General features: G+C 38.0%; 1 protein-coding gene across 3 annotated transcripts; it reads right to left on the bottom strand.

Annotated features, from left to right (window-relative positions):
* Positions 1-1,191: 1,191 nt before the first annotated feature.
* BST1 (bone marrow stromal cell antigen 1) lies at positions 1,192-19,860 on the bottom strand. 3 transcript variants are annotated; one of them, XM_063401643.1, is made up of 9 exons: positions 18,517-19,860; positions 14,650-14,779; positions 13,484-13,619; positions 12,918-13,000; positions 12,242-12,318; positions 9,687-9,779; positions 8,121-8,207; positions 7,588-7,647; positions 1,192-4,496 (listed from the first exon to the last, which is right to left on the bottom strand). In XM_063401643.1, the coding sequence occupies exons 1-9, from the start codon at positions 18,684-18,686 to the stop codon at positions 4,382-4,384; spliced, it is 951 nt and encodes a 316-aa protein (XP_063257713.1). In that variant the 5' UTR covers positions 18,687-19,860; the 3' UTR covers positions 1,192-4,381. The 3 variants fall into 3 exon arrangements, with proteins under 3 accessions (XP_063257713.1, XP_063257715.1, XP_063257714.1); XM_063401645.1 differs by lacking the exon at positions 1,192-4,496 and adding an exon at positions 4,503-5,958 and having other exon boundaries at positions 18,517-19,855; XM_063401644.1 differs by lacking the exon at positions 1,192-4,496 and adding an exon at positions 6,043-6,064 and having other exon boundaries at positions 18,517-19,856.
* Between the last annotated feature and the right edge of the window lie 2,897 nt (positions 19,861-22,757).

Below are 22,757 nucleotides of genomic sequence, written 5' to 3'. Positions count from 1 at the left end.
CTCTGGACTTACCTGCAGCAAATGGGAAATAAAAAGAAAATCTTCCTGCAGTTCGGTAATCCAGAATTCACCACAGTCTTGATTTATAATTCTGGTTTCTGCCTACAATACTTAGACTCTTTGTTAATTATTAGCAAAGCATTCATGCCTGATGCCAGACCATATCAAGTCTAATCACTGAGAGGTGCCCAGACAAATGCAGTTACTGGGTTAAAAATATTTCTTTGTTATGTATTGTAATGAAGGGCATAAGGTACTCCAGACATACTGGAGGAATTCTGGAGGATCATCTCTGTCTGCACTTATGGAATTTACCACACTTACTGCTTCCACAGGTGCTCCTAGTCCCAGGTGAGAGACCACTTACTTCACAGCACTGCCTGCTGCTGGAAGGAAATGTGTACTCTAATTTCCACCTTTGTTTTCCTCTTACCGAATTTCCAACATCATTTTCTGCTCACATATTTTGCTAAAAATACGAAGTAACTCATCTGAAGGGAGTTGTTCACCTTGGCTGTGGCTGCAGAGAAAGGGAGAAGGCAGGAGGAGGGGGCTGCCAGGCAGCACGGCCACTCTGGCACGGTGTGAGGGGACGTACGTGCCACACTCCCAGGCTCCAATTTCCTGCACCAGTCTCCCTGCCAGCCTGCACTGGAACTGTGCTGTTGCTGTAAGGGAAGGAAGATCCCTTCATAATTTTCAGGAAGCTAGGAAATCAGATGCCTGCAGATTATAAGCAAAATTTGACAGATTATATTCTTTGCCTTTTACATAAAATTGCATGTAAATTTAGACTGGGCAGAAGCTGGAATTAGGAAAAACCTGAAAATCAAAAAAAAAACTTGTGAAGTGTTTAAGCCACCCTGACATTTGGCTAAATTAAGATACTGTGCCTTCCCATGCTGAGCTATTTAAAACCAAACTTGTTGGTTCTGCTAAAAGCACTCTTCTCCCACTTCACACTATTGCTGAAGCAAAATACATCAGAATTATTTCTAGGTAATTCAGTTGAGAAGAATACTATCAAAAGAGTTAGCTTTCATACAAAAAGCATTAATCAAATTCTTGAGGTTTCAGGTAACATTTCATTACATTTAAGATTGTTGATTGAAAACGTGGTCGTGTCAGCTGAATATCACATCAAGACTAATATGACAAAAATAAACACAGGCAGTATAAAAAGGGCAGAGAGGTGATCAAGTTGTCCTCGCTTTATTCTCACAACTTTTTACTCCAGAGCACTGAAGAGTTTGCATTTAAAAATAGACAGAGCAGGTGTGAGCAGATGCATATGTGTGCATGCATGTACATGCTGGAAAAAGGAACTACTCTGAATTAGAGCTCAGCTTCTGTCAGATGCAGTGACTAAAATGCATGTAGCAAAAAGAAAAAAGGTAGGTTAGCACGAGGGGACATTATATTACCTTCTACATAGGAATGAATAGTATGAGATAACTGAGTTCTTAAGTGGTCCACAAAATGGGCACAGCAGGAAATACTGCCTTAGTCTCAGTAGCTTTCACAGGTGTGTCTGCAGAAATGCAAACACCTTGTAATGCTCCTGTACATGATGTTTTCATTTGCCATAAGTAGTTGGATATTAATAGATTTACACAGGATTTTGGCATTCAACGGGACTCAAAATTAAGTGATACATATACTGTTTTCATCTGAAAAAAAAACTTTCTCCCTCGAATTCACATCTGGAGACAGCTGTTTCTGTAGTACTGCTAGTACAAATATGAATAGTTGAAACATTTTGAATCTGTATTTGTGAGCTTAACCAGGCCTGAATGAGTTTAAGGAAAAGAGCAGATGCCTTTTGGACAGTATGATTTCTCCACATTTGGCACAGCTCTTACATGAGACATTGTTAATCATAGCATTTCCTGAGCGTTCAAGACATAGCACAGGCTCACCTGGCTGCTTGTCACCACTTAAGTGGAACATATATCTGTAATTAGTACTGTTTCACATCTTTATGGATGTAGAAATAAAAAAAGACATGTTCATGTCTCTCTCTCCCTCTGGGAGTAACAAATGACCTTATTGTTTCTTGCTTTGCTGACACTTCTGTCCCTCAGCTTCCGAGATGCCAGTCCCACTGTCCTTTTGCACAGATTAAAGCCATTATGTTAAACTCAGAACAAATGATTCACACTCAGCTTTTTGTTTGCTGCCTCTGAAAAATCTCAGAAAACCTATGCACCTAGAGCTTTGCCTTGTTGGTTTTTTTACTAGCTGTATTAGTTGGTTAGCTAAAAATCTTTACAGATCTTCCTGAGTTTTTAAAGCAAGTTTGAGACACTTTATTGAACAGGTACTAAAAAAGAAATTGCTGTCTTTGCTACTGAGTTGAAGTAATGGAAAAAGAGGAACATTAGAAATAATGAAATATGTTTTTGACATAAGGTTATGCCTTCTTGTTTAAATTGTAGCTATCCTCCTTGGTATTTTTTTTTTTTCCCAAAAGAGAATTATTTAGCACTTTCTACAGAGTTTTTGGTACCATGTGTAGCTGGCAGCACTGACTGTGCTGCTGGAGTCAATTACATGCAGAGGCTGGAAAGCTTTCCTAAGTTGGAAAGCCAAAGTTGGCCAGCTGGGATGCTTGGCTTGTGGATGGAAGTTGCCTAAGAGGCACAGGGCTGGTTAATGGGATTAAGCTGCTCTCTGGGTCTCCCACACAGGTCTGTAGGTAGGACACCCCAGCCCTGATGATGGCTTGGACACCTGGGAGCCTCACGCACACTATCTCTACAGCCTGTGGCCCAAAATGTGTCATGATGTGATCTGCTGTGGGCAAATAGAAGATTGATCAAAATTGCTTGGCTTTTGTTATCTGAGATGTGACTGTGTTACAGATGCCTTTCTTACTACTCTGGGGGCTGCTGTAAAAGATAATATACGAAAAAACCCAATAAAAAATGAAGAGCATGTTCAAGGAACTAATCAAAGGACTAAAGTTACAGCACAGATAGGGAACAATTATGAGGCCAGATTTAATAATACAGCCCAGATTTTCAAAGGTGTGTAACTTCTGATTTCAGTACTTTTGTACTTTCAGTACTTCTTTGTGTCTGAAACAGATACAAAAATCCTTCAAGCTGGAGCCTAAACCAACCTGTGACTTAGGCAAAGCCAAGTATGTGTGCAATGTAAAGAGGTTTGCATTAAGACCAAATTAAAGATTATTACAGGCAGGGAAGCCAGACAAATAAGCAACTACAACATATTGTAAATATTTTATCTTTCAAACATACAACACAATACAGTTGCATCAGGGATTGAAAGGATGTAAATCTACTATGGACCCTGAAATCAGATTCACTGAGATAACAGGCACATCCTCTCCAAGTTTCCTGGCAACCAGTCAATACAAACACAAATAATACAGAAGCTAACACAAAATGTATAAAAAATATCTAAATTAAGTTATTCTCTAATAGAATGACTATTTTTTTCTGAAGATTTATGTGTCATCCTGGTAGCTGGATGTCTTGGTGTTTTAGAGGAGCATCTAGTTGGAGCACTGGAATTCACACAAGTAACTCAAGAAACCTTCAGGTTGGCATCTGCTCTCTCCTCAGCGTGTTCTGAACCCTGCTATCCGAGTTCACTGCTAGCAGGCCAATGTCTGACTTGGCAGGTTCTTATCTGAATTTGATATACCATAAATCACAACGTGGTGGAAAAACTGCGGAACTTTCTAGACCTGGTATTTCTGACTACTTGCTATCCAGTGGCCAGGAAACAGCCAGCTGAGGAACAGCTGTGAGGATGAAGAAGCAATTGATATTTTGTGGTAAAATACTGCATTCAAGTATGCAGCCAGAATCTTGCTGTACCCTTGTTTTTAAGTTTGGCCTATGAACTGGACCACTTACGAAAATTAGTTTAATTTTCCATTGTCTTACCTATTGCATCTCATATCAAGTGAGCAATCTAAGATCTCTCCCACACGAATTTATGTTTTGCCTTCCCAAAACACGACAATCAGTCACTTAGTTTCCAAGGTCAGATGCTAGGATGGTTTTACAAACAAGTAACCTCTGTGGGTGATGCATGACAGGCATAGTATCATTTTTCTTTCTGAAATATGTGAACAGGAAGTATTATTCTCAGTTTAATTCTGGAGAATAAAGAGAAGAGAAAATAGCAACAAACTTCTTCTAGAAAAAAGAGAGAAAATGAAGGGTGAGGCTTTCTAGCAGCAGTGGAATAATTTTTTATACTAAAAGAAGCCAGTATCTAATATGCAAGGTTTTAATATGCAGGTTTGCCAGTCCCAAAAGTAGGGTGAAACTGCTGTTAGAAATTAGCTGAAGCCAAATCTATAGCCAGCTAAGGCAAACAGAGGATATGGATTCAGTTGATTAACTTAGTACACTAAAGCAAATCTGAACAAAAAGCCTGCAAAAGAAACAAACATGAGCTTGTTCCAGCTGCCTCCTCTGTCTGAAGATATAGGTCCTCTTTGTGCTGCTGGTGCAGATCTGAAGAAGAGAAAACAAACAGGATGTTCACAGCACAGAGCTGAGTTAGGATTCTTTTAAATATCAGAGGTTTGTTGCCAAGGGTAAAGTTTGTGGCCTGTCTTTATGTAAGCCTGCCAACAGATTCCCTTTGGCTGTCAAGTTTCTATAAACAGAATATCTTTGCAAAACCCCGGGAACTCTTTTTTTCTACCTTTACACAAGAGCCTTCTTGTCTCTCCACATCCATTTGCTGTCTCTGGCCTTATGCTTGTGATTTTACAGGGCTCTTCTAGATAGCAGAGCACGAGGAGGACTGCATTTTTACAGCACTTGGTGCAGTAGTATCCAGATCCACTTCTATGTCCCCCTGACATGGCAATAATGCAAGTAATACACACCAACACCAACAGCTTGCATCTGGCTGCCTTCCTGCTTACATTTGTAAGCCATCTCTGCCATCTAGTGGGTATTTTTTACTAACACCAGGGTGTCACCTTAACAAGCCGAAGTTCAAATTTGACTCAGCAGGAACATAGTTCAAGTCTGGAGAGGAGTTAAGAGGCACCACCACCATGCAAGAAGCCCCAAGTACATTACAGCACCTTCTAGGACATCCTTCTGCTACCCTGACCCAGCTCTCTCCTTTGCTATGCCAATGTAGCAAGAATTGTGACATAGAAAGTCACCTGTCCAACTCTGATTTTGGACTCAGGACATTATTTCTGGAGGCTGAGAGGGCAGCTATCAGACTTGCAATAGCAAATGGCCCTCGTGAAAGGGGATGCATGAGACCCTGCATGCCTGTTCCACTGTTTACTATGGAAGTATAAACACTGAGAGCACCTCAAAGGAAACTTTCCTGCAAAGGAAACTTTTCCTAACAGAAAATATACCCACTGCAGCTAGTGACACCCCTGCTGACCAAACTGCCCCCAGGTCAGTTAATGAACCATCACAGAACAGGGATCCATCCACACAGAAAACGTACCTAAGAAGATAATTATCAAATCATTTATATGCAGCTGCTTAAAGCTCTTTCTGAAAATAGTTTCAATGGAAGTGGTGTTATCTATTACAGAGAATTAAGTGATTTTGGGAAGAATGTAAGTATTCATTGGCTTGAATTATTTAAGTTACATTTCAGGGAGAAGCAATCATAGTCTTGCATTCAGATTGGGAATTTCTATTGTGATTTGGGATAGGTATGAAATTAATCAAACTTATTACAGTGCCATGCATACAGGATGGAATACAGTGCTCATGAAGGAAACAAGCAAGGAAAGTTTTCCTGAGGAGGATGAGAACAGCTGAGTTGGTCAGGAGTTACCCAAGGAGGGTGTGAAATTGGTATTTCAAATACACCAGGGATTATGTTACTTTGAGTACCGACATGGACGGAAAGGAAGGGGCGGCTGCTCCCCTGCTTACACACTGCAAGCGCCATGTGGCAATACTGCAGAACTGCATGCTCATCCCTTAGCTGAAAGAAAAACACATTAATGGTTTCCAAAAAACCTTCTCATCCAGGTTTCCTCAGGTGAGTAACGTATCCACATCACAAAACTTTGAGGAAAATTATTTAAAACCTGGGAGAGGAGAAAAAGCTTCTGTTAAGAGCTGAGTACAATATTGTATTTTTCAAAGTCGTGTGAAGTGCTTTTTCTTCCAGTTTGTTAATATTGCCACTATGTTCATAGCTATTATTTTGAAGGGGATAACTCTATTTTCATTTGACATGTGAAAAAACCCTCATCATTCCGTGGCAGAACAAGGAAGCCCTATTTTAATCCACTGTGCAAGTAGCATTTTGTAACCAATCAAAACCCTAACAGGAGGTCTGTTTTTTGATGTACTGCCTAGGAGAAGTCTGGAGCTATCAGTGGTATCTATAAACCCACCATTTTCATGATATTTGTATGCTGGTGCCAGGATATGATTTGCATGTGAGAATACACGTTGCATTGCAAGATGAGTAAAAGTTTTCAGTGGCCAGCAAGAGCAGGGAATACTCCCTTCCTCTGTGTGTGCCAAAAACTGGAAATATGTTACAGAAGGTGATATCCACCTCCTTTTCTGTACTGCAGGAAGCCCTGCAGCCCCTCCCAGGGGCAGGCAAGCTGGAGTTGCACCTCTCTGCTGCAATAATCAGGGACAGCAAATCAGGACTTTCACAGCAAAAGTCATTATTGCAATATCACACAGGTAGTAACAAACAAAAATTCCATTGTGCTTGAATAGGGAAGAAAGGACAGTAAGAAATAAAGCATGGATTATCCATAAAGAGAATGTAACTACAAAATAGTGTTTATGTATCTATATATTCTACAACATTCCAAACAGTGAGGAAGTTCTCATTCAGATGTTCAAGTATCTTATGTTTACCTATATATGCAACAGCATATAGATTAAGAAATATAGTCAGAATTGAAAACAGTAATCTCTTCTATAAATTCACTGAAATACATAATAAAATAATTTAATGCTCCTTATATAAGATAGATAAATATGGATAAATAGGGACTTGGGGAGCAATGCTTGCTAATTAAGAAGTTATGTCTTGGATATAATCTGCATTCTTTGTAGATAACTCACTGGCTCAAGGTAAATGCATTAAAATATAGCGATTAAGTTTCACACAAAACGGAAGATTAAAAGGAAACTTCCTCAAAATTTAGAACTGAAAATTCCAGTAGCTGAAGAAATGTCCTTTAGATCTGTTGCCATTTGATCTATACTTTGATTAGTCAAGAAATTATACTAATGTAAGCAACTTCAAATTTTTAATAGATTTTATATCAGAACAGTGATATGTACAAACTTCACATCATCAGTGATATATAGTGTTACTGTGTGATCAACGAGAACCCATTAACACCTAATTTTGAACAGCAGATGCTCACAGACAGCCGTGCACAATTTGTGAATAGAAACTATATTAGAAACTATAAGCTAACTCCATCCACAGTAAGGAACAAATTCAAGACCACTGTGTGCTGCACATGGGGAATATACAACAGGTGGTAGAGGTGGAATTTTCTGAACTGTTGACTTCTGCATAATTTATTCATTTGTAATGACACTGAAGATAGGTTGAACTTCTTTTACTTACGATGCAAGGGCACACTTAGAATCATCAGGATTATCCAGGCAGAGTAAGAACATTACAGACCTGTGAAAATACCATTTCATTTAGCACCTTTCAGGCAGACAACTGAGAAAAAAACATCAAAAAATGAAACAAATTCACAGTACTATCATGTTTAACTCTTCCCTTTATTGAATTTATCTTACAGTCTATGAGAATGACTAGAGTTTTGAAACCTATTGTGAATAACTGGTAATTCTGCAGACATTTAATAGTGTTTTTAACTGTTGTTTAGATTTTAAATCCAAATACATGAGGCCATCTTCTGTGTCTTATATTGAATAAGTACAATGTTCCACTCAATCATACAATAAGAAGTAGTGTTTTGCTCAATCCATGACCAAAAAATGCCAAATCTGAAAAATGTGACATCATCCCTCCAACATATCAGTCCCTCCTGAAGACACATTATTGACACTTCAGTATTGAACAGTAAGAGTCAAAACAGATTAGGTACTTCTGCAAATACAGCATATTAATAAAAGGTTTTCACTTACTTGATATTGTCAGTGCAAGTGATATCATAACCAAGAGTTTTCAGCCTGGTTTCTAATGTCTTTATGCTATGAGTTCCACAGGATTCTCTGTAAGGAAGGATTTCAATATTATTGCAAATATTTTTTTATATAATTTCCTTTTACTGAACTTGATGGAATTAGTAAAGTAAATCCTCATTACTTTGCCTCTTGTGCATTCCATAACACCTCCAGAAGAATGGTGTTCATTGCTATTTATGTTTCATTTGCTTACATTACTGTTGTTTCACAATTTATCCTCAGTTTATAGAGCCTGGAAGATTAGCTTCAGCCAGTGTAATATTTTAGATTATATTCACCAATAATCACACATTTAATATTTGACTCGACAGAAAAAGACCTAAATAATTTTGTTAAATAGTGTTTTGTTTAAAATATTCTTTGGCAACTATTTAGGTAGAGATAAAGTTGAGGCTATCTGTCTTTACAGAATAAGCTCATGATAATACCTGAGAATTATAATCGTTGTTAGAGGCCTGTTCTCTGTCTTGAATGCTGAATAATAGAAAAACACAGAGAGAAAAAAACCCAGAAAAAATCCTAAACACAGCTCTTGTTTCTAGCACTGATTTTTTAATTTGTACTCCAGTTAGCATAAGAAAGTTTACAGAACCTACTGAGACCTCTGAACTTGCACAAACATAAAGCATTAAGGCCAGTGTTACTTATCTGATGGTCAGTAAACATCCATGACTAAAGGAATCACATGGAGACCAACGAAGTAATTGTAGAAAACAATTAATAAAAATATACAATTACTCTCATGCATCCATGCACTGAAACATAAATTAACATTCATTTCTTGTCTTAGCTTTTCTTTGTAAAAAGGGCAACTTTTGCAAAGATGAGCTGTAGGTTTTTTCCCTCCCAGAGGATATGATTCTTTGATTTAGAGAGACAGGCTGAGAAATGCTAATCTGACCTATGCTATGTAGACTCTACAGCATTGTGGTAAAATACTCAACAGACTATTCTGTTTGGACTCATCAGTTTTGTTATACTTGTTTATTACTTATTTGTTTGTTTGCTTTAATTAAATTACCAGCAAAATTAGACACTTTTAAAGCCTATATTTTATTGCTGGATTATTTATTGAGAGAAAAAGAGCCACCTGGTGTTTGGCATTTGCCTGCTTCCACAAATTTTCAAACAGTTAAGATAGGTGAAAATGAAAAGAATGCATATGGCAAAATGAAAGAACTATCACTTATCAGCACTTAATCTGAAATTCAGATTTACTCTTAGTAAAACTGCTCATGCTCTATCTTCATTCAGGGTCTAAGATCCACACACACATCTAACCAAGAGGTGGTTCCAGATCTAATGCTAGAATTTATTTATATTTTTTCTAATTCTAGTATTTCGATACTCTCTGGGAATGGCAGGTTGTGTCTTCTGTGTTCACAAAAGCATCTAAAATACTTTGCTTTAAGTAGTATGCAAATATAATCAAACAGAAAGAAAAGGTGATATTTTAAAAACAGATCCAAAAGGGAGAAACTAATTTTTTTTTAAGACATAACTTACCTATCTGGTCCTTCAATATCATCCACAACCCAAATGATAATTTGTGAGATTTTGTGTTTCTGGAGATTAGGTATTTCATAATCTGCAAAAAAACTGATTCAAGGAAAAAAAAAATTAACTATAAAGAACATGAAAATTAAACAGTCTTTTCCTCCTCTGCATTAATGAATTCACCTAAAAGTGAACCAGAATGAACTTTAAAAATGCCAAAACAAACCAAAAAGGATTTGATACTTCCTTATAATATCTAATCTAAGAAGATAGGAAATCCAAATGTTTATTTTAATGTCTGTGGATTGATTTTTTTGGTGAGATGCTGGCATTTCAAAGCGACAGAATTCTAACCCTTTTAGCAAGACGTAGAGTTATGATTTCCAATCTTTTAGGGTATTTTTCCTCAGAAAGCTTGTAAGGGCTGTGTCCTCACTGAATGCCTAGTCCAAGTCTGCTCCTAGGTCTCTCCTTTAATTTTCTATTTGCCTATCATGTGTCTTCTTAAATGTCTATATCAGCACTAAAGTGTCTCTTAGCCCTTTTAAATGGTCTGAGATAGAAAATAAGGGACTGTTAGTTGCCACTTCTTGGATGGGACCAGCACTGGCAATGTGGGTCTGTCCTCCCAGTGCCTTCAGGCAAACTTCCAGGCTCTGCCATGGAAGCACAGGACAGGTGTTGCTTGCCAGTGTCTGTGGGTTCATGAAGTTAGCAAATTAGTTTAAATTTCTGGAGAAGAGGAAGAGGAGGACAGATACCAAGAGTTGCTTTCTCTGGTCAAGTCTGGTAGGGCGGTGCCTGACCAGAGACCAGTAGCAGCAACAGCAGGTTTGCTTTTCTGTCCAGGGTGTCCAAGCCTGTCCAACACATAGTGAAAATATAACAAAAAAAAAAGATTCCAACTCATTTACTCAGTCATGCATATGTTATTGCCAGAAAAAAACAGAAGCTTGCTCCCAAATTTGGAGAAATCTTTAACTAGAGGTGTCAGAAACCTCTAGGAACAATGTACAGTAAAAAAATTTTTGAACTGGCTACTATTTTTAAAGAAATCTGCCAACCAAATTCATGCTGTGTGAATGAGCAAAGTTATTTTGCCATGAAGTGAGAAATAAATCTTAACTGAAATTATATCAGGTGCCTTAGTGATGATTTAAGTGTACAAACTTTAAAACTGAATAGATTTAGAAAGGGGCTTTGAAATACTTGAAAACAGACCAGAGAGATGGTTAGGAAGACCGATCTTTCAGATTACCTTCTGCTATTAATTATTCAACTTGAAGCTTTTTTTCAAACATGAGCTCTTAAACAAATTCAGTCATAAATGGACCAGAAGATACAGAGCAAAGAAGACAGATGGAGTCACTGGCTTTGTTTTGTCCTTGGCAGGCTGAGTTCCAGTGGTGATTTCACTGGTTAAAATACCACCAGACTGGCAACCCAGGGAACTGATGGCATTAATGTGCATGTGAGATGTTCTTGAAATAAGGAATCTGTAATTTAACAGAAATAAGGATTCCATTTCTAAAGTAAGGCATTTATAATAGGTTCTGTGCATTGGCCTGCTGCCAGGTATTACCATCTGCAGAAGATTTGATCCCAGCTTGACCCACCCAAGGGGACTGTATAAGTCTTTGTGATTAGCTGAAAGCTGTGTACAGAGATGGATGTTTTGAGGGACAGAGGTAAGTAGTTAGGATGTGTTTTGGAAAAGATGGGTCTTGTTTCTTTATTATCCAGGGATAAAATTGCCTTTTCAATGGTCATTTTTAGTCCTCAGTGAATAAAGAGGAGGAAAATCTCTTCTACGGGTTTTTAAAAGATGTAATTTTTGATCTGCCTTGGACAGGACAGTTGCTGAGGTAATGAAGGATGCATTTTTTACCACAGGTAGGCACTACAGACACACAGTAGAAGTTCTAAAGTGTTTACTTTCACCATAAAATTTGTAAGCTTAGATGAACTTCTGCATAGTGGTACACCTCTGAATCAGGAAAAATACACCTGTCCTTAATATAAAAGGAACTAACCAGAAGAGGAAGCTCATCTTTGCTATTATCCTCCTGAACAAACTTTTTTTTTTTTTGCTTTCTGAAACCATATAGACTTCAAACTATGTCCACTCTTTGTCATGGAGAAATACTTTCCCATTAGAACTTAACAAATTTGCTCATCGGCCTGACAAAAGCTACACTCCTTGTAACAATATCCTCTACTTGGACATGTCCCTGAAGAGAAATTTTGCTAACACTCATCTTTTTGAAGACAGACATTTTGCCACAGTATATTGGCTGACTCTGGGGCAGCTTTCAGAGCAGTAACCGTGCTTGCCACAGCAGTTTGTAAAATGCATGAGTTGAAAGGATTGTTTCCATCCACCACATATTATTCCTTCAGCTAGGAACTATTAACAGTTGTCCCCACAACTCAACAGACTTTGATGCAAAAGGTCCTTGCAGTTATACTTCCCACTCCTTGTGCAGCAGAAGACCCAAATAATTGGTTGACTTTTCTCTTTAGTTGTCATCAGACTCTACACAGAAATCAGTCACTTCTCTTACCCTGGCTGTGGATAAGCTCCTCCATCTGCAGAACCATTCAGCAAGACATGTATCACCCCAGAGCTGTGCTGTGCATACTGCAACAGATAACAGTGCTTTTCAGATCTCACAGATTTGTCACATAACTTGGTATTTTATTGCAAACAACAGTGACCAAGGAAAGAATTTTACCACAAAGGATATCAGAACTGCAAAAATAACACTGCACTAGCATCCTAGCAGGTCAGTGCAGTAAAAAGGACAGAAACCAAACAGACCATAGTTTAATTCAATGGTTCTTCTCAAGCTATTTTCTCACATTTATAAGTAGTTTCTTCAACACAAGAAGAAAGCATTTTGGCATTCTCTGTTGAGTTTGATCTGTGAGTAAAGGGTTTTTAACAAGGCTGCCAAGTGTCACTTAGGACCTGCAATCAGCAGACAGTCAGTGTGCTTACTGTGTTTAGTATATGGTTCATATTAGCAAAGCTAAGAGAATTTTAACACATTATCTAGCTAAGGTGAATGTTAGGTTCTTCTTGCTACAACACTACAGCCAGTCTAAAACTGTATTTGTATCAGGGGAAATAATCCAGTCGAGTTACAGGTTTAAATCTGTTCTGAACTAGCAACATTTTCCTGAACCACCCCAGACACACTTGCAGACATAAGAAGTCAGCACTAATACAATATTTACAGTGATTGAGGCCATTCTCCAGAAAGATTCCAGTGCATTGTTTTCGCATTCCACCGTGGTAGGGCAAGATTCATAGTCCAGTCCTGTAGGAAGGCATATGATATGTGCTATTAGAGAGATGATAATGACTATAAAAAGTGATTTTAGAAAGCAACTAAATATATTTGTGCATTACTCACTGAACTCACAAGATCATTTGACATAGCACTGAAAGCTGTTGTATTTTTTCAATAATTTTCCATCCTTTGTTGTTTACACAAATAGTGTCATTCTGAGAATTCAGTAATTTGGCTGAAATAATTCTAACTCTGATCCTGGGATGCAGGGAGCTCCTGGCTCAGATGACTGAGAAAGAGGTTTATCCCCACTGCAGGCCTATTTAGATTTCACTGTGTCCTCCCCTGACTGCAGTGTTAAATATTCACATGATACAAGAGAGACTGAGACAGTGAAGCTATCCCTGATTTTTCAGGGGGTAAGAGAAAATCCAGTTTCTCCAGAACACAGCAATTGGTCTCCATTATGGTTTTACAGATAAATGTTTAACACAGCACTCATTGTCTTACCAGGGCTGTCTGCCTGCCCACACCAGTTCAGAAAATCTACAACGAAGCCAAACAGAGTATCCCCCAGAGACATGTAGCGACGTCCTCTGTCAGCAAAGCTATTGACTAGTCGCTGATTATTTTCCCAGAAAAGAGACTAGGAAAAAAAACATAGAGAAGAAATGTACCGACTCTTGGGTGTGGACACAATGAGATTATAGGGTATTGAAAACAGTTTAAAACATGTTTTGGTATTTCTTTCAAAATCAAGCTAATAACCAGAAATGTTATCTATCTCTTTAAAGATTTTATTCTCCAGAGGTATAAATTCTGATCACAAGTGACTTGAGGAACAGTACTAGTCCGATGAGAAGGGATATAGTCCTATTTTACATATAGTTAAACCTATCTTTGCCTGCCTCAGCAGACAGATTTAGGGGAAGGAGAAAAAAGGTAGTTATTTGTAAGCTATAGATATGTTACCAGAAATCTCTCACATCACAATGTTGGCTTAGGGTGTGAAAAAACCCCATATGTCTAGATGTTATTTCTGTGTTTGTGGAACTCCTCATGAATTAAGCTCTGTTGACAGTAGTATTTGTTGGTTTAGCTTGCATAACTTAGAAATGAGGAACAATTGTGCTAGAGGAAAAACTGGGTTCAAGCAGAACACGTCTTTTGCACGTTCACAGTTCTTTGCAACTGCCAGCACATCAAACCCCTACTGTTTTCTGGCATAGAGCAATGTCCTCTCTCATTTCTGCTTTTGCTTGTTCAGCGTGTCAATGTTTAACATGTCACTGTCGTGAGGCTTAACTGTGAGGAGTAAAAGCAAGAGATGATAGCAGGCACAGCATTAGCAGCCAGAGCACCTCACTTAAGGAAAAGTAGGAGTGGAAGTTCAGGGACTATGGCAGAGGTCCCAGCACAGCAGGAAAGATGGGGGATCTCTGTAGAAAAGAGAGACACTGCTGAGAAGTTATTGCATAAAATAAATGGAGCCAAACACACTGAAACATGCTATCAAGTCTGAGTCTAGTTTATAAACTACAGAGTCTAGTTTATAAACTATTAACCAGTCAAAAAGAATGACTCACAAATCAGCTACAGAATGACTCATCAATTTTGAACTGTTTCATGTAAAATCTGTTGTATGTCACAGGGCAATTAACATAAAAAAATATTACCTTGCTAGGTGGAATTGTGTGCAATGTGAGGTTGATAAATAATTCATAATCCTCAGGTAGAATGCTGCAAGGATCCTTGTTAATAAATGCACTTTTAAATGCTTGCCATATCTGTGAACAATTCTTCTCACTGTAATCATTGAAACAAACAAATAGCAAAAATGTTTTTTTCAAAGCCGTGCAAGAAAGATACTTGTTCTCAACTTCTTCATATACCCCAGTTAAAATCCCTATAAAGTTAAGGCAGAAAACTGAAGTCAGGGTGGTAAAAAACTTGTAGCTCAGGAAGAGCACAGATATCTTGTCTTCTGAGTCATAGCTGCAGCAGATAAGGAAGAAGTGGCAAGGAAAATATTAGCATTTAGAGTGTGGAATTAGAAACACAATATGATTCAACAAAGATCTTAGTAAGTACAGTATACTCAGTGAGTTTGCTATCCAGCACTGTAGAAATACTGAAGAAAAAGCTTTCTTTGAATTTTTTCAGATTCAAAAAGCCATTTCAAGTAAATCATAGCTAAATATCCAACATTGCTGGAATGCAATATTACTCTTAAAATGTCAGATTCAAATGCAGGGTGAGTTGCTAAAAAGTTTCGGTGGTAGAATAATGACTGTAACAAAGAGATGTCTTCTGCTTCTAGGCCCTGGGACTGTGCAGTTTTACCTTGCTGGAATGAGTACAGTGACCAGGCACTGTGTGGGACACACACTGTCTCTATGCAGTAGCTACAAGAACTACAAGAATATTGTTAGCATTCAACACTTCAAGTGCTGAAATGAGATGCTGGGCTGTGCTTTCCAACATTTCCCTTCTGCCAGCTCTCTCTTGGGGATGATAACCTCCATGGAGGGACAAGACAGGCTGTCTACAGATGGCAGTGTCCTATCTCTTTGGACTTTCACCATCTCACTTGTCACAGCTCTGAGCCTGTCTGGAGAAATTAAGAAGGGAATTTCTACTTTCCACTTTTCCACAGTACCTTCCCCACATAACAGTGTGAAAATGTCTATGCCAGGAACACTGCACAACAGAATAATTATGTTATGGGCATATAGCATTCCTAAACATGAATAGCTGTCATTGCAAAGCTCTACCTTGAGCAATAGCAGTCCTGATAAGTAACCCAAACTTTGCCATTACAGTGTTTTACTCATTTACTCATCCATAGACAGCATGGTTTCCGCTGGTACGGGTTGTTCAGGGAGCTGCTTTGTGACACTGAATGTCACAGACACCTTAAAGGAGCCCTTGTGATGAGCCATTCAGGAAACAGACCACAGATCTGCTTACGGACATCTCTGGTCATGCTTCCAACAACTATATAAAAATTCTCTGTATACTTCAAGCAGATATGGATCTTGACCTGAAAATTTTCAGTGATAAAATATGATCCTTGATCAGTAGTTTCAAGGTTTAAACAGATTTTCTTAATAAAAGGATTTGGATTGCTGATTTCAAGCTGTTATAATTTGGCTTCTGACAATTGTATATACTTAGATCTCATTTCGCTAAAGAGCTTTCTACTTGAAGCACTTATGTTAGTACTTGTGCGTTATGATCAACTGAACATTTAACATCTTTCTTGACAGTTAAACCCATCACTAATTTTCTGGTTAATTCACATATTGCTTTTTTTTTTTTTTTTTTTTTTTTTTTTTTTTTTTTTTTATGACTTCTCATCCAGGTTTCGTCAGCTTGTAAATCAAAAGGATTATTCTGCTCTGACACTCGAAACTTCTTAGCTGGCAAAAACACTTTTTGAAACTAGAGGGTGGGGAAGGACTGCAGTCCAGGACAATTGCTTCTAATCTTAGTGGACACTAATAAGTCAGATTAATTTTACACTATTTAGTTTAAAAAAATTGTTTTCAAAGCTTCCATGATATACTACAAATAAATACAGAGGAAAAGTACAACAGGAACATTCATGTTATTTAGCATATTCTTATTAGGAAATGTCAGGTATGAATTTAAATTTCTCACTTCTGCATGACCACAGCATTTTGTAATATGCCTCTTTTGACTGGCATTTTGCATATTCTGTTTTAACAAGTTGGAAAGTTTTTTCTTATGTTCCTATAAACACCTTTACGTTTTAACTATGTTGCAGAGTAAAGACATGTTTTACTAGCTTCCTTTCAGTTAGCAAAGTATTTTTAGAAAATTTGCACACAAATTCAGAAGCAAAACCCATCCAGGTGGTGATGTCTCTATAAAAGCTAGCCAGGGGGCAATCAAGAAACAGACAATGAATGGAAAGGGTTATAAATAATTAGAATATCTGTTTTGCACCAGTGCAATATGAAATTTACATTTTGTTTGGATTACATTATTTGCTTATAGACCTAAGGGAAAGAGAAAATCTCCACATTATATGAAATCAGTTGTGCAGCTCTTCTTTTATTAATGTCATTTTTGGTCTAAATTCAGGAAAGTGGTCCTAATGTCCTGCCTGGCTTTATGCTATCTTGAGCAAGAATACTTTGATGAACATGTTCAAACTTCTCAATTTTAAAATCATGTTGTGAAAATGTAACCAGAATTCATTAGATCACAAAGCCATCATAAACAAGACATACAGAAATGTTTCCAGAATATTGCATTTACATCTCTAAGTCCAAATCAGTTAATGATATGGTTAGACTTTCTACAGTAGCTATCCTTTATGTTGCTTGTTTTCGCATAATCTGTATTGTTATTCATGCCCTGCTTCAGATATAGATGAAATGGCATCTGTTGAGTGCTGCAGGAGCTCTACCTATCTAGAGCCTACTGCAAGACAAGATTACCTACACAAATGTTAACTAAGTTCACATATTTTATATTTTATATTTTATATTGTAGGAATGTAGAAATCTACACTTAAAGGCTATTTTCACCTTCCATTGTGCCACATTTATACATTTTCCAAGCTTGAACTGTTCTGCTGAAATTCATGCTCTGTGTGATTTGCATTAGGATGATCTTTTTCCTTCCTAAGAAACTTGAAAGAAAACACTTCTGATAAGTTAAGAGTGTTATTGTGCAGAAACATATTGTTTTGCCTTTTTTAAATGCAAAAAATGTGGTTTAAGTCCTTTATCTTCCTTTTTTGTAACAGGAACTGAAAATGGGAAGTTGTGGAAATGAGGTGTTATTAGCAATATCATCTAACCCTATTTTAAGACAGCAATTCAATGCTACAGGAACCCAGCCAGAGCCCCTCTGCAAATACCTCTTCACACTGTTAGGACAACTGGCAGAATAAAGGACATAACTCCAGGAGACTGTTCTTACTTTCTTCCTTTTCACTGAAGCCCTTACAATGCAAGTAAGACAAAAAAGTCCTCATTTTAGCAAAGTATGTGATTTACTTCCAGTTCTGCGTAATTAGCACAGCCAAAGAAAGCTCACAGATAATCCTATTTGAGCAGTTGATTATTACTTGATTTTTTCAGATGGATGAGCTAAACAGGGTCCCTCAGTACCACAGGATAGCTATAAAGTGAGGTGTTCCCCTTCTTACATAACCTGGCATACAGGCATGCAAGGCAAAGCTGGTCTTCCCAGGAGTGCTGTCAGATTTGGTACTTCCAAAACACCATCCCTGTCATTTCTGTGTGTTGTTCATCTTACAGAAAGCAAGGGGGAGGGGGGTAAAAAAATGTGAAATAAAGAATTGAAGGATTAAAAATCTTGCCTTAATTACACTACTTTACTTAAAATATGACATCCATCAAAGTTATTTTTGTTGTTTCCAGACAGCTGCAAGCATGTTGGCTTCAAAAGGGTCTTTCATGGCTAGAAGCATAACATCAGACTTCTGATTAACAACCATTTTATACAGAACATAAAAAACTAATCCAGAAACAAGCAAAACTTACCCAACAGCAGGGTTCACAATTCTAATATAATCATAGCATCTTCCAATGACAATGCTTTCCAGGTTTTGAGTAGTGCCTTCACCTTTCCATTTCTTTCCCTGCACTTCTGAGAAGCTGTTCATATACAGAACACAGACAAATAAAAGAGGAAAAAAAAGGCTCATCATCATGAATTCTTGACAATCCAAATCTTAAAAGAAAAAAAAATTAAAAGGAGACTTCAATGATACAATTTAAATGGAAACCTGCAGTCTTAATGTTTAATATTTTCTGTACTAGCCACAGCTCCGTACACAAGACAAAGACAGAAAAATAAACCTTGCTGGGAACTATAACCTAACTGTTTCCTGGAACGGTTGCAGCATAGGGATACATCACTTCCTCGTGTTTAAACTATTCCCCACTTCAGAAAAACAAGACTTTTACGGCCACCTCGTGATAAATGAGGAGCATTGCAGTATATTTCTGTAAAGGGAGGGAAAACCCCTTACCACTTGAATACTTAGGATGCCTTTGGCTGGCTTAATACTCGTTGCTGCGCTAAGCTTTCCTAAACCATTAACAAACGCTTGCAAGCAAAAAACAAAAAAAACAAAAACAAAAACAAAACAAAAACAAAACACACCACAAAAAAACCAAAACAAAAAAACCCCACGCAGTTACAGCAACTACAGTGTAAATATCCAAGTCCTTGAGTTATCTTGTATCACACATAGGGGTAACATTAGTCATCTCTTTTTCTATCTCTCCCCTGGACAGTGACAGGGACATTTTGGTGTGATGATATGTGCATCATGTCTTTGTGAAAAAAAACCAAACTGCCTTGCAGTCATGAATCGATCATAACGAGAAACATAAGGATTAAGACATATCCTGTGCACTGAACAAATGTCTTCAGCTTCTGCTGTCATTCTCCTCCAGGTTCTTTTCCCTAAGTACTCTGGTAGAATATCAACAATATCATCAACAATCAATCTAATCTTCAGAATATTCTCTGGTACTGCTGCAAATACAACCACATTATTTTTCCCTTTTAAAAAAAATCAACCTCCAAGTATTTTGTCTATGGACTCTCATTTCTGAGGAGCATGCTGGTTGTCCTTTCTTTCTTTCTTTCTTTCTTTCTTTCTTTCTTTCTTTCTTTCTTTCTTTCTTTCTTTCTTTCTTTCTTTCTTTCTTTCTTTCTTTCTTTCTTTCTTTCTTTCTTTCTTTCTTTCTTTCTTTCTTTCTCTCTTTCTTTCTCTCTTTCTTTCTCTCTTTCTTTCTCTCTTTCTTTCTCTCTTTCTTTCTCTCTTTCTCTCTTTCTCTCTTTCTCTCTCTCTTTCTCTCTTTCTCTCTTTCTCTCTTTCTTTCTCTCTTTCTTTCTCTCTTTCTCTCTCTCTCTCTCTCTTTCTCTTTTCTCTCTTTGTCTCTTTTTTCTTTCTCTCTTTCTTTCTTTCTTTCTTTCTTTCTTTCTTTCTTTCTTTCTTTCTTTCTTTCTTTCTTTCTTTCTTTCTTTCTTTCTTTCTTTCTCTTCTGTGCCTCAGTGAATATATAACTTTATTTTTTGTGTGTTTATTTGTGTAGTGTCACACTTCTGTTGATGCACTGGTACTTAGCTGGTGGATTTTGCTGAGGGGAAAATTTTGCTAATCATTGAGTAAATTCCTGATGATGGAGTTCTGCTATAAATGTGATAGAAGACAGCCAATTGGTTTGCTACCTGCAGCAGAGTCTTCAGGAAAGCCATATTTACCCAGAAATGAATATGCAGTGTTGTGCTTGATATGGTGGAGACACAGGAAATGATGTACCTTACTCCTGTTGCTGGTCTAATGCTTTTTTTTCTTCCAATTTCTCTTCCTAACCTCTCTGTATCCATGCTGATAGGGCACCAGAACATTAATCAAAGGTTTCAAACCAATACTTTGAGTTCAGGATTAGAGTGCAATAGTCCATGGAAGTCACTGAACATTTTCTTTTATTATCAACTTTCCTGCAACCAAACTTTGCTCAGTAATTTCAGGGTCGAACAGAAACCAGAAGCATCACTGATGTGATCTTCTATACAGAAACGTGCAGAAATTGTCACTGCTTTTTGCATCAAGGCTAAAATTTTTGCTTAAAATATATAGCATTAGTTAAGAAATTATAAAGACAGGTACTGAGTGTTTCTCCAGGTATACAATAGGTTAGGATGCAGCACCATGGGGAAGAAGATGTGGGTTCCCTAACAGATAGACAACCTGTCATAACATCCCAGAGGAACTGGATCCAACAGTGTTGGGATCCCCATTTCAACTCCTGTCAAGATTCCTTTTCTCCCTGGCAACTTCTAGAAACAACATCAGGCCAGAAGGGCCTCTGATCTGACTCAGCACAGCCATTTTAAAAACGTGTTCCTAGTTTTGTTATAACTACTTCACATGAGGGCTAAATTAACAACCTCCAGGGTTCCAGTGGTTTGACAGCTTTCAGAGCAAAACCTTGACTCTGGCCTGAACTTGTCTACTTTTAGCTTCCAGTCACTGAATCTCATGATATAATTTTTCTTGTTAATGAAGAATCCATTCTCAGAATCATCTCTCCATGTAAATTCTTGTAAAAAATTACCAAGTCTATCCTTAAACTAGTCCATGAAAACTCAATATTTTAATACCTTTATCAGGTAATTTCTGTTGTAGTATTGTAATTCCCTGCCACAAACTGGCTGTCCATCTTGCCTGCTGAGGTCTGGCAATTCCTGGTGGATGCAGATCACTGTTCCTTGCTCTGTGTCCCTCTGTCCTAGAAGATGTTGTTGCCCAAGAAGAAAAGTCAGAAAATTGGCAGCATATTTGCTCTGGAGATACTGTAGTTCACAAACTGAATATTAATCCAAACAATCATGATATTCAGCGTATGTTGGCATTCTGAGCCCCAGACAATGAGGAACCAACATGTTCTCTCTTGTTATTTCTATCAGATGGGAGAGGTAAGTTTCAGTAGGAAGGTGTAATAGGCGGGAATGTTAATCCTCGGTTACTACTCAGGCATGAATTTCTGGCAGAATAATCTCAATTCTGTATGACTACATGCTTTAAACCTGGAAACAGGACCTCATACTCACAAGCTCGTCCGTAAGCAATGAACTTCAAACATTGTTTCTTAAGGGTTTGTGTCTTCAGTGCATAAGTCTACCTATAACACAAGGTCTCACTGCTCCCTTGTGTGCCAGAGCACACTCTCTGTGAAAGACACGCTCAAGCCCAAACCCAGAGCTGTGCTTGCTAGCCAAGCAGTAAACACAACCATGTGCTGGCTAGCCAGCTGCCTAACACCTGTGCTTCCCCTTCCTTTCTTCCCTCCTGTGTAACTGCTTTTTTTCCCACCCGAAAGCTGTAAGAATTTAACCTTCCAAGGTTTATACATATTTGCAAATGTGGCTAGGTAGGTCAGTGTGTTTGAAAGTCCTTGGAGGATGAAAGGAAAAGGAAACGCCCAATACTGCAAGTTCTTAAGACTCATTTCCTTAGATAAAGAGATAAAAGGATTATTGCGCCCAGCATCTGCTAAATAAGACTCATAACATGATCTCTTCTACTCAGTTCACAATTTACTGCTTTTACCAGCATTTTATTCCCAGAATTAATTTGTTGAAAAATACCAGACTAAAAACTCAGGTGACTGTTGAAAATATTGCAACATGTTTACAATGAATTGCTCACACCTATGAACTCACTAGCTCTAACATATTTAATATGTGCAACGTAGACTTTGTACAGTTTTCAGTCAGAAAGGTCTGCTGCATCTATTGTGTGTTTGACAGTGTATTTTGGTGACATTTACTGAACATTGCAATGCTGGTCAACAGTTTTACTACACTGCATGCTGGCTGACAATTACAGCTTTGGTCAAATTGATGTGCAATCTCAACTTGGCCAAGTGTTCCTGTTTACTTTGAAATGTTGCTCAAGCAGATCAGTAGGACAGGCAGGTGTTTCTAGTCCATTTGCCTCGGATGTTAAGCAAACACGCTTGACTTCACTTGTTTGGCACAAATGCTGCAAAAGGTTGGGTGCAGATTCCCTTCTGCAGCATATACAAATAGCTTTCCTAGGACCTTTCTTGATGAGGTCACACTGCAAATTTTGTGTGCAGTTCTGTGCCCCTCAGTTCGGGAAGGACACTGAGGTGCTGGAGCACGTCCAGAGAAGGGCAACAGAGCACAAGTCCTGTGAGGAGCAGCTGAGGGAGCTGGGGCTGTTCAGCCTGGAGGAGAC

Source organism: Prinia subflava, chromosome 7 (genome assembly GCF_021018805.1).
Source record: "Prinia subflava isolate CZ2003 ecotype Zambia chromosome 7, Cam_Psub_1.2, whole genome shotgun sequence".
Lineage (NCBI taxonomy): Eukaryota > Metazoa > Chordata > Aves > Passeriformes > Cisticolidae > Prinia > Prinia subflava.
Note: the sequence above shows the minus strand (reverse complement) of the source record. Positions and strands in the feature narration are given on the sequence as shown.

Excerpts from the sequence above, each read along its gene's own strand:
- BST1 (XM_063401643.1), bottom strand. The coding sequence starts at position 18,686 with ATGATGATGAGCCTTTTTTTTCCTCTTTTATTTGTCTGTGTTCTGTAT. Across the intron at positions 12,319-12,917 it reads GGAGAATGGCCTCAATCACT|TATGCACAGCACAGCTCTGG; the intron begins GTAAATATTGTA and ends TATCTGTTGCAG. Across the intron at positions 8,208-9,686 it reads GATATTGAAGGACCAGATAG|AGAATCCTGTGGAACTCATA; the intron begins GTAAGTTATGTC and ends CCTTCCTTACAG.